The sequence below is a fragment of the Mchenga conophoros genome, linkage group LG7, assembly GCF_057382185.1.
Source record: "Mchenga conophoros isolate Kocher_MC1m ecotype Shallow Benthic linkage group LG7, M_conophoros_male_GT1.1, whole genome shotgun sequence".
NCBI lineage: Eukaryota > Metazoa > Chordata > Actinopteri > Cichliformes > Cichlidae > Mchenga > Mchenga conophoros.
The window spans coordinates 21,655,850-21,665,742 of NC_140532.1; the positions used below are offsets into that span (position 1 = coordinate 21,655,850).

The following is a 9,893-nucleotide window of genomic DNA, read 5'->3' on the forward strand; positions in this document are numbered from 1 at the left end:
GGAAGCCGCTGCTGGCGGTCTGCCGTCTTTTCCCCACTCCGTGTTCCTTGAATGACTTGTACCGACTTCTTCAGCTGCCGCTCCCTCTATACACCGGTAGTTTTCCGGTGTCTGGACCTACTTTGTGTGACTTACCAGGAAGCTGGATCTTCTTCGTGACTGACAGACTTTGAATCCCTTTAAAGCAGATTTTCGGTACGTGCCGCTGACAACTTACAGTGAAGCTTTGGCTACTTCGATTGTAACAAGAGCTGTTTGTTAAACTGATCCGACTGTACAGCAAGTGTTTGGCTGCGAGCCTCCTTTCTAAATGAGATCTCCGAATAACCCCGACTAGCTAAAGCTACTTGCTACATGCAGATTATCTTTGCTAAACTGTGAGCAAACATACAGCCTGAGGGCTGCTAGCGTGTTAGCTAACACATTCTGTGTGTCCACGTTTGCACTAAATTAACCCAGCATACTATGCATTAATGTGCACAGTATATTTGCAGCTTAGAGGGCAATGGGCTCCCTGTGCCTACCAGAGCAACTCTTGGTATTATTAGCACGAAACACGGAGATCATATTTTAAACCTGCAGTTTCATCTTGGTGTCAATCTGGATCGTATCAACTGAGACAATCTGAATCAGAAAATGTGAATTGTATTAGGTTAAAATAAATAAATAAGAGGCTGGGGGACTGAAGGGGGTCATTGTATAGTAGTATAGTATAGTTCATTATACATAAATCAATTTACGAATCATAACTGGATGAAAGAAATGTCCACAAACAAATGTGGAAATTTACAATAAACAAACTTGCAGATTTAAAAGTTAAAAAGTAGCAAATTTGTGCGAAACAGAAATGTACCTTTATCTTTGAGCCTTAGCAAAATGCAAATCGATGTTATGTTTAAAACAACAACAACATCTAATGTTGATTTAATTGAAGGACACTATCCATAGAGGTAAGGTTGTGGGTGTGTTTGTTTGTTTGTTTGTCCTGTGCCAGGCTGTAAACCTATTTATTTTGGTGTTAAACCTGATGTTTTAGTAGAGGACTGATTCCTCAAGTGGCCATTGGAGGGACTGCAGTTGTTGGAGCCCCTGTCTTAATTCCAGTGTGATACAAGACATTTAGAGGAATTTAGACTTTTACGGTGATCTGATTTCTTAATTTATTTTTTTTTACATTTTTTAAAATTAAAAATAATTAAAAAGCTGCTCTTTGTTTGTTTTTGTTTTTTTTGTTTTTTTTGTCAATCCATTAATAGATAACACCAAATAGTTTTAGTTAAGAAACCTGCAAGATTAAGAAAATGTTACAGCTTGTATAAATATATGAAACATCTCCTGCATGACTGGATGAGTTTTGAATACCAATGGTTAATATTAAAGCGAGAGTGTCCGACTTCCTTTGTCTCAGGAGTGTGTGGGAGAGCATCATGTGGAGGAAGGCTTTGGTAGCGGCCCTGCTGGCACTAGCCGTTGGCTATTTCTACGGCAGTCCAGAGCTGCCAGAGCAGATCCTGCAGTACATCAGCCTGCCCAACTTCCAGACTTCATCTCAAAACCTGAACAGTCAGAACAGCTTGGAGCGGGTGATCTCCAGCGCCTGGGAGGCTCTGATAACTCTACCAACCCGGCAGTGGAGCAGAGTGGCAGTGGGGTGAGTCACAGAGTTAAACATTAACAGAGGTCTTTGTAAGAAATAGATTTGTGCATTTACTCAGGCGTGTCACCTGAAGGTGCTGTGCACATGAAGAGGCTGTAGTCTGCTCTGCCAGTGTGAAGGAATGTGTTGTCATGAGTCAGAGCTGAGGAGAAGGAGGTGTCTAAGAGAATTAAGTCATTTGCAACCTGTAGCCTGCTTTGGAATGGCCAATAAACGCAACCAGATTATCACATGGCAAAAGATGATTGGCTGAAGCTGAAGGACGGCCCACTGGGGGGGATGGAACCCCCCCCCCCTTTTTTTTTTTTTTTTTTAAAGTGGGAGAAGTGAAACAATACACCGGAAGTCCCACTGAAATGGTAGGATAGTTGCATCCAGGACTGCTGTGACGCCAGGAAGAGATGCTTTATTTAACATGAGTGGTAAAACCAATTCAGCTTATCTGGATGTCCACTGATGATTCTCAAATACAATTTTCTTGATTTTGCATTTTATAAGTTTTGAGCGTTCTCATTACTCTTGCAAGCCATGATTTCAATTAATTGCAGAACACTAATAGTGTTTTGTCTCCACCAATCAGGAAAAGTCAAACAAAATACCAAAAAAGATTTGTGATTGCTCTTAAATAAACAGTTGAGCTGTTTGGTATCCACTCGCATTTTATTCACCTGTGTTAGTAGATTAGAATATGCAGGTTTCAAATTCCCTTACTTTTGCTCTTAACATAAAGAATACAACATTTACTGTGACCCACAGGCTACGTGGGGTATGACAATTTTCCATAAGTGCCATTAACGTCAAACCTCTGTTTTAAAGGCTTAAAGAAATTAGTAAACATTCAAAAACATCAACACACCCATTGGTGTAATTCTGCCCCCTGTTGGTGTGTTAGTTAAATGTGATAGGGGAACTACAAAAAGTACCTTTAAAGCAAGTTTTCCTTGCATCTGTACAAAACCCTGATGTTTTTAATGAAGGAATTGTTACTTGTTTTGTGACACTGACACCACACTGGTGGATTTGCCTCCTTTTTAACATCACCAGTTTGGTCATTTTGTCGGATTTACCCGTGAAATAACCCGTAGTCTGTACTTGCCTCTCTAAGGGTAAATGCCTGCGTGGACGTGGTGGTCTCAGGAGTTTCACTCCTGCAGGCTCTGGCTGTGGATCCTGGCATCGGCCAGGATCACGAAGTGCTGCACTCCAAAGAGGACTTGAAGGAAGCTTTCATCCATTACATGGGGCGTGGAGCGGCCGCTGAGCGCTTCTTCAGTGACAGGGAGGCTTTTCAGAGGATTGCGCGTGCAGCAGCAGAGTACCCCAATGCAAAGGCAAGAGGGCTGCTTTACTCCTCAGGCAGCTGTTTCCTTTATTTCTTTTAATGTTTTTTAAAATAAATACTTCCTTCTCAAAAAATCTTTGTGTCGTCTTCCAGTTCTACGTGGGAGGAAATGCTGCCCTGATTGCTCAGAAGCTTGCAACATACCCTGATCTGATGGTAGACCAGCAGTTTGATATTTCTGTCTTAAACACGTACACAACGTTTCATTTATTTAGAAGCATTAGCTTTTTGCTTTGGTAGCCCTCCAAACACGCTATAACACTGTAATTCTGGATATTAGAGCATCTCTGTCACAGATCCAGGAATTTATTCTAAGCAAGTGGCACAAAAATAAGTAAATGGTAGCCAGGCTGGGGAAGTTTAGAGTATCTGGATGAAGAGCTTATAAATATTGTTTTATGTAACAGGTTTTGCTTTGTGGTCCAGTTGGTCCTAAACTTCACGAGATGTTGGATGAGCAGATAATTGTTCCCCCAGATTCCCTTCAGGAGACGGATGAGTTTCACCTCATCCTGGAGTATAAAGCAGGTAAAGAAGAAGTCGCTGCAGCCCGGGCAAGATTTCTTCCCTCACTTCAGCCTGGATGAGTAATATCACAGCTGTGTGCATGTGCTCCTCTTCTCTGTCTCCAGGTGAGAAATGGGGTTCAACTCAGGCACCTCAAGCCAACCGCTTCATCTTTTCTCACGACATGTCCAACGGGAAGATGAGCTCACTGGAGACTTTTGTGGTGAGCCTGGAAGAGTTCCAGCCCGAGCTTGTCGTCTTGTCTGGGCTCCACATGATGGACGGTCAGGGCCGAGAGCTGTGGGAGGAGCGGCTGAAAGAGGTCAGCTGGCTTTAAGCTCATCTTCTGCTTTCATGTTTAGTTTATTAAACTTTAATCTTCATTATTATTTGTTGTTACGCAGTTCAGTTTTCTTGGTATAACACAGATTCACGGTAGTCGGTGCTTTATATTGTAAAGACCCTGCAATAATAGAGAGACAGCAGTATATCCAGCAGGCAAGAAGTGTATATGTTTTTATTTATTGATTGAGTTTATTTAATGTAAAAAGTGCCTCTCTTCGTACGTGTACACACACACACACACAGCCTTGCACCCACTTCTTACACAAATCTATTTCAGTTCTGTTTGAAGCACTGTTGTAACGAGGGGATAGAAGATGCTTTGTATCAATTATTCATCAGTTTATCTGTGTGTTCATGACTAAAATAATCTGAGGTCATCTGCCAAGGAGGTTATGGTTTTGGCAGCATTTGTGTGCGTGCATGTCATTCTGTCTGTAAACACAATAGCTGGAAAAGTTTTGAATGAATTCTGATCAAACTTTGTAGATGTGTGGAGCGAGGTCATGTTGATAATACATTCAAATTTGGCTGCCATCCACCGAAGTCTTCAAGGTCAACTTCATGATTGATAAATTGATAAAAAGCCTTATAACTGCCTGATAATTCTTACAAGTGTGTCGCCATATAGACAGTAAAGATTTAAAATATCATGTCATATTTGACCTCTGACCTTTCCTTTAAGATCAACAGATTGATCTGAAGTCAAATGATAATATTGCTATACAGATCTATTTAAAACTATGTTTCTCACTGCTGGTGTGTGTAGTGACACCGTAGGCATATAGGGAATGATATATGTGGATTCTAACTGTCATGTTACAGTTTGGATCCAAATAAGTGTAAGAACGTTCCCTTAGACGTAAACACCGGCCTGAGACTGAGCTGCCTTGACGAAGGTTTATGCTATATAATTCTGGGATCTTTGCTTCCTGTCTGCAGGCTGTCTCGGCCATATCTGACATCCGTAAAGACATTCCCATCCACCTGGAGTTGGCGAGCATGACCGACAAAGACTACATGAACAGCATAATGCAGGAGGTACATGTGGAGCGCAGCTGTGGCTCTGAGTTTTAACAAAATCTCTTCCAGCAAAGATTCATGTGCTTAGTGTCTTCACATCCCCGTGGAGTTCTGTATATTTAAAGTTTGTTTGTTTGTTTTTTTTCCTGATTCCTGTTAGCAGGTTATGCCCATTGTCAGCTCCATTGGGTTGAACGAGCAGGAGCTGCTCTTCCTCTCTCAGGCCGGAGAGGGACCTCATTCAGAAATGGAGGCCTGGAAAGGCATCCCGGATGTGGGTCGGGTCAGCGACATCCTCCTGTGGATCCTGGAGCAGCACGGCCGCAGTGAGCCATCGTCAGAAGCCGATCTCACTCGGATCCACTTCCACACGCTGGCCTACCACATTCTGGTTACAGTAGACAGATACTGGGGGAACCAGGTGGCGGCGGTGATGGCCGGAGCGCGGGTGGCCTGCAATCAGGCCTGTGGCCTCCAGTCTGTCGATGTCAGCAAGGTGGAGCTCAGAGCCCCTCTGGAGTTTTATAGCTCCCACATGGAGCCCCGGGAGCAGCTGTCCCTGAACCCAGCAGAGCCTGTTACAGTGTGGCGCCGCGGAAACGTCACCTTTTACTTCACACCGGTGCTGGTCTGCAAGCGCCCGCTTCGGACAGTTGGGCTCGGGGATGCCATCTCAGCAGAGGGACTGCTTTACTCAGAGTTACTTCCCCAGCAGCCTTTCTGAGGTTTGCTTCCAGCGGACTGTCAGCATGGCAGACGGTGAGAGGAGCTTAAAAGAACCGGAGAGGTCTCAACTCCTACCGTGGTCGACGGGATGGAGTTGCCAGATCTCCAGTTTTAAATCCAGCCCTTGGACTCATCCAGCCTGCCCTGATCCCCTCTGTTGTCCCTCCTTCATTTTGTTCGGGCTGACACAGAAACTAAGGTCGAACTTTGCCGCGAGGTGGCCTGAGGCTTGAGGCTATGCACTGGATGCAGTTCGAAAGCCATCTTCGCAAACTCCAAAGAGTTTTGTCGGCTCAGCAAAATTTCCTTCTGACCTGCATATCTTCAGTATGCTGTGCCTTGAGAAAATACACGAGAAGTTATTGTTAAATATTTTATCCATATTATAGAGCTGAAGAAACAAAAATGACCTTGAAGCTGTGACACGAACAGCTGAAACTGGAAACGGATGCACATGTGACCATGTGGTAGAGTTAAGCGATAGATTTGCTTCTTCAACTTTGGGTGCATAGAGCTTAGTCAATAGAACAGCTTTAAAGGGTTATTCTGTCATGTTTATCAAGCATTACTCAGTGTCTGACTTATTTACACTAAGAACTGTTATCTATGTTATCTAAGCATACTTGACTTTGACTTTATATTATTTCTTAGCACAGAGAAAACACTAGACTGTGACAACTTGTGTTTTGTTTGTTTGTTTTTCTAGTGTTTGACCAAAACACTCTGGCATACAATGACATTTTAAGCTTGAAACCTCTACAGCAACATCCTTATTTTTTTAATAATGAATAAGAAAGTCTCATATGGCGACTTGAAATATGCTTCTGAAGCGGGTCCTTCTTTATGCAGTAAAGCTCTGTTTACAGTGAGATACCAGCTATTTAACTTAAAATGGACCTGTTATTGCTTATCTTTCATCTGTCCCGTGTATACTGTTAATAAGGGTTGATGCTCATATTAAACCGGGCCGAAATTGCAAAAATTATGACGTCCTACGTTCAGGTAATCCCCGTAAGATAAAAGCTGAACTTGGGCTGCATTAAACACCTGGTTTCGGATGTTTGTTTGTTTGTTTTTCTCTTTTCTTTCTTGGCTCTATCTGATGTCACTGAGGGCTTAGACCTGTAGTTTAATTCTTCTATTTTCGAGGGGCAGTCAATCCAAAAGGCGCTTGTTTCAGACTGTAATTGCCACAGTAGCTCCTCATTAGAGATAAAACAAGTAAAAGACGTTGTCAGAGTTACTGCAGTTTTTTTCCTGTTTCAGTCATACAACCTCTAATCATGTCACACGATCGGCTTGAATCAGTGAAAGCTGGCCAGTATGACTCCTCTGCTTACAGCCCTAGCATATAAGGAGATTCTTCTTCATGGGTTCTTGTTACTGGTTTCTGTATCACTTACAGTATGTAAAATAATGTTTTGTATACCTCAGACGGCCACTAAAGGCACGCAATAATAATAATGGAGTCTTAATGCAACCCTATGACACAGACGAGAGTGACATTTTCGTTTAGCAGGACCGTTTCTTTGCACTAGCGGAGGCGGCAGGTTTGCCGAGAAGGTGAATGTAAGCTGAATTCTCAAAACTCCTGCTTTTTTCTTTCTTTCTTTCTTTCTTTCTGTTTTTGAGCAAGTACAATCTGTTCAACTTCACATACTTCATATTACGTCTTGCATGTTTTTAACATTTCTGTCATTTGCATTTGTCATTAAAATGTATACAGAGAGAGAGAAGTGTGTGTCGTGCGACTGGTGATGCAGAATATTACGTGTGTTTGTGTGGGCTGTAAGAGATAATGAGTCCTGATAGACAGAATTTTAAGAAGTTTTTTCCCCCCTTTATTTCTTAATGGGTTTGTTTTATTTGTTTCTCATCATTTACCTGCTAAATTAAAATCAATTGATGAACTTACAGTGGAACATTTGTCTTAAAATGGAAATTAGATGCTGTTGTGAGGTAATTTGCATTTGTGGTTCAATAAATGTGTAAAGGGTCCAGAAACACGGTGTTGATGGATCAGTGCTGTTAGGTGGCGAATAAATAAATCTGAGTCTCCTCTGTACTTGAACTGCATGATTTGATTCCCATTCTGGTGTTATGTGACATGAAATTTTCTATAGGCTAAGGAGCTTGGAAAGAAAGGGGTTGGACTTCTTCAAGCCACACTAGTATGATTTATTTATTTATTTATTTTTTTTGTTAGTTTTCCAGCATTTTGCATAGCTTTCTGGTCATTTTATTCATTTATTGGTGCTTTTCCATTAGTTTGTAGATATTCTGTCTCTTTTTTTGCTCCTCACTTTAGTTGCATGTGCATGCTTTGTGTTTTTGTGGTAGTTTTTTATTTTTTTGTTGCATCTCTTCTGTATTTGTGATTGTTTTCTGTCTTGTTGATCATGTTTGTGTCTCTTTGTGGCCTTTAGGATATCATTTAGGTTGTTTTGTGTTACACTTTTGGGTGAATAGTGCTGTCCCCTCACAGTAAGAAGGTCCTGGGTTTGAATCTAGTCCAACCTTATATTTTTTTTCCTTCCTCTTCCTTAGTTACATAAATGTATTAGTGTAATAAGGCCAGACTCATTGAGACCCTGGTTGGCTGTCTCAGTAGTCTACAGTATCAGTGGTTTGTGTGCCTAAAGACCACCACATCCATCTGCAGATGGATTCTAAACTTCCTCACAAACAGGCCCCAGGTGGTGAGAGTTGGTAAGCACACCTCATCACTCATCCTAAACACAGGTACGCCACAGGGTTGTGTGCTTAGCCCCCTCCTATATTCCCTGTTCACACACGACTGTGTTGCTAAACAAGAGTCCAACATCATCATCAAGTTTGCGGATGACACAACCATCATAGGCCTCATCACAGACAATAATGAGACGGCCTATAGAGAGGAGGTGATGGCACTGTACGAGTGGTGCCTGGAAAATAACCTGACTCTCAACATCAGCAAAACTAGAGAGATGATAGTGGACTACCGGAAACGACCAGTCAGAGAACACCAGCCCATCCACATCAACGGTGTCAAGGTCGAAAGGGTCAGCAGCTTCAAGTTCCTTGGAGTCAACATCGCTGAGGACTTCTCCTGGACCCTTCACACAGACACTGCTATCAGGAAAGCTCGCCAGCGGCTTTACTTCCTGAGGAGGCTGAGGAAGTTTAGCATGAATGCCAACATCACCTCAAATTTTTACAGGTGTGCAATTGAGAGCTTGCTGACGAGCTGCATCACAGTTTGGTACGGAAGCTGCTCTGCCAGCAGCCGTAAATCACTACAGAGGGTGGTGAAGGCAGCAGAGCACATCACTGGCACAAGGCTTCCTGCCATTCAGGACATTTATCTCCAGCGATGCCTCTGTAAAGCACACAGCATCATCAAGGACCACAGCCACCCAGCACATCAGCTGTTCTCCTTGTTACCATCTGGCAGACGTTACAGGAGCCTGTCTGCTCGGACTACAAGACTCAAAAACAGTTTTTACCACAAGCCATACGACACCTCAACCACAACACTTAAACACACACAACACAGCACTCAGAAGCTACCCTACAGCTTCACAAGTACTCTGTTTAATCTGCACTGGTCACTTCACTTTATTGTTATTGATATTTATATTTAAAAGTGCAATACTGTAATTTTCTGCTGCTCATTCCTGTGCAACATCCCATCTGCCCTCCCGTCATATTTCTTTTCAAGATTTTCTTATTTAATCACTAGTGTACATATATTTATATTTATAGATACATATATATTTAGTCATCTTTTCTCTTTTACAATGTCTCTCTAACATTTTGCTCCTTACTATTTTTCTATTTTTTATTATTTTATTTTATTATATTTTCTCCTACTGTATCATGCTGCTGAGTGACTGCTGACTCAAACACATTTCATTGCAATGTTGACCCTGTGCTAACTTGCATATGACAAAACTTAAAACTGAAAAACACAAAGCAAAACACATTTTTAAGGCAACTTGTATTTTTATCTGCAGGTATAAAACCTTGTTTATGATGAATGATATCGGTAACAAAGTGAGCCTGGCAGAAACTGGTCTGTGTAAGGACAAGAAAACCCATCGTCCATACGTTTCTTACGGAAACATTTCTTTTCCATTGTTAGGAATACTTGAACACTCAAAAAAGAAAAAAAAAAGAATGTTACGCGTCTACATTTATCCGGTACGTGATCCAATCAAAGCTCCGTGCGTCTCTGCGCAGGGTTGAAACTCCGCCCCTGTGTGGTCGAGCCGGCCTGTAGCCTTTGGAGAGGGCGCCTCCACAGTCTCCACCCCC

General features: G+C 42.2%; 1 protein-coding gene across 2 annotated transcripts; it reads left to right on the top strand.

Annotated features, from left to right (window-relative positions):
- Positions 1–8,271, top strand: adpgk (ADP-dependent glucokinase). 2 transcript variants are annotated; one of them, XM_085282869.1, is made up of 8 exons: positions 1–195; positions 1,409–1,651; positions 2,763–2,988; positions 3,093–3,155; positions 3,407–3,527; positions 3,632–3,828; positions 4,791–4,889; positions 5,032–8,271. In XM_085282869.1, the coding sequence occupies exons 2-8, from the start codon at positions 1,428–1,430 to the stop codon at positions 5,593–5,595; spliced, it is 1,494 nt and encodes a 497-aa protein (XP_085138995.1). In that variant the 5' UTR covers positions 1–195; positions 1,409–1,427; the 3' UTR covers positions 5,596–8,271. The 2 variants fall into 2 exon arrangements, with proteins under 2 accessions (XP_085138995.1, XP_085138996.1); XM_085282870.1 differs by having other exon boundaries at positions 5,035–8,270.
- Positions 8,272–9,893: the final 1,622 nt, after the last annotated feature.

Coding starts and splice junctions, on each gene's coding strand:
- adpgk (XM_085282869.1), top strand. CDS start 1,428: ATGTGGAGGAAGGCTTTGGTAGCGGCCCTGCTGGCACTAGCCGTTGGC. Junction 1,652..2,762: donor TGGAGCAGAGTGGCAGTGGG/GTGAGTCACAGA, acceptor TGCCTCTCTAAG/GGTAAATGCCTGCGTGGACG. Junction 4,890..5,031: donor TGAACAGCATAATGCAGGAG/GTACATGTGGAG, acceptor GATTCCTGTTAG/CAGGTTATGCCCATTGTCAG.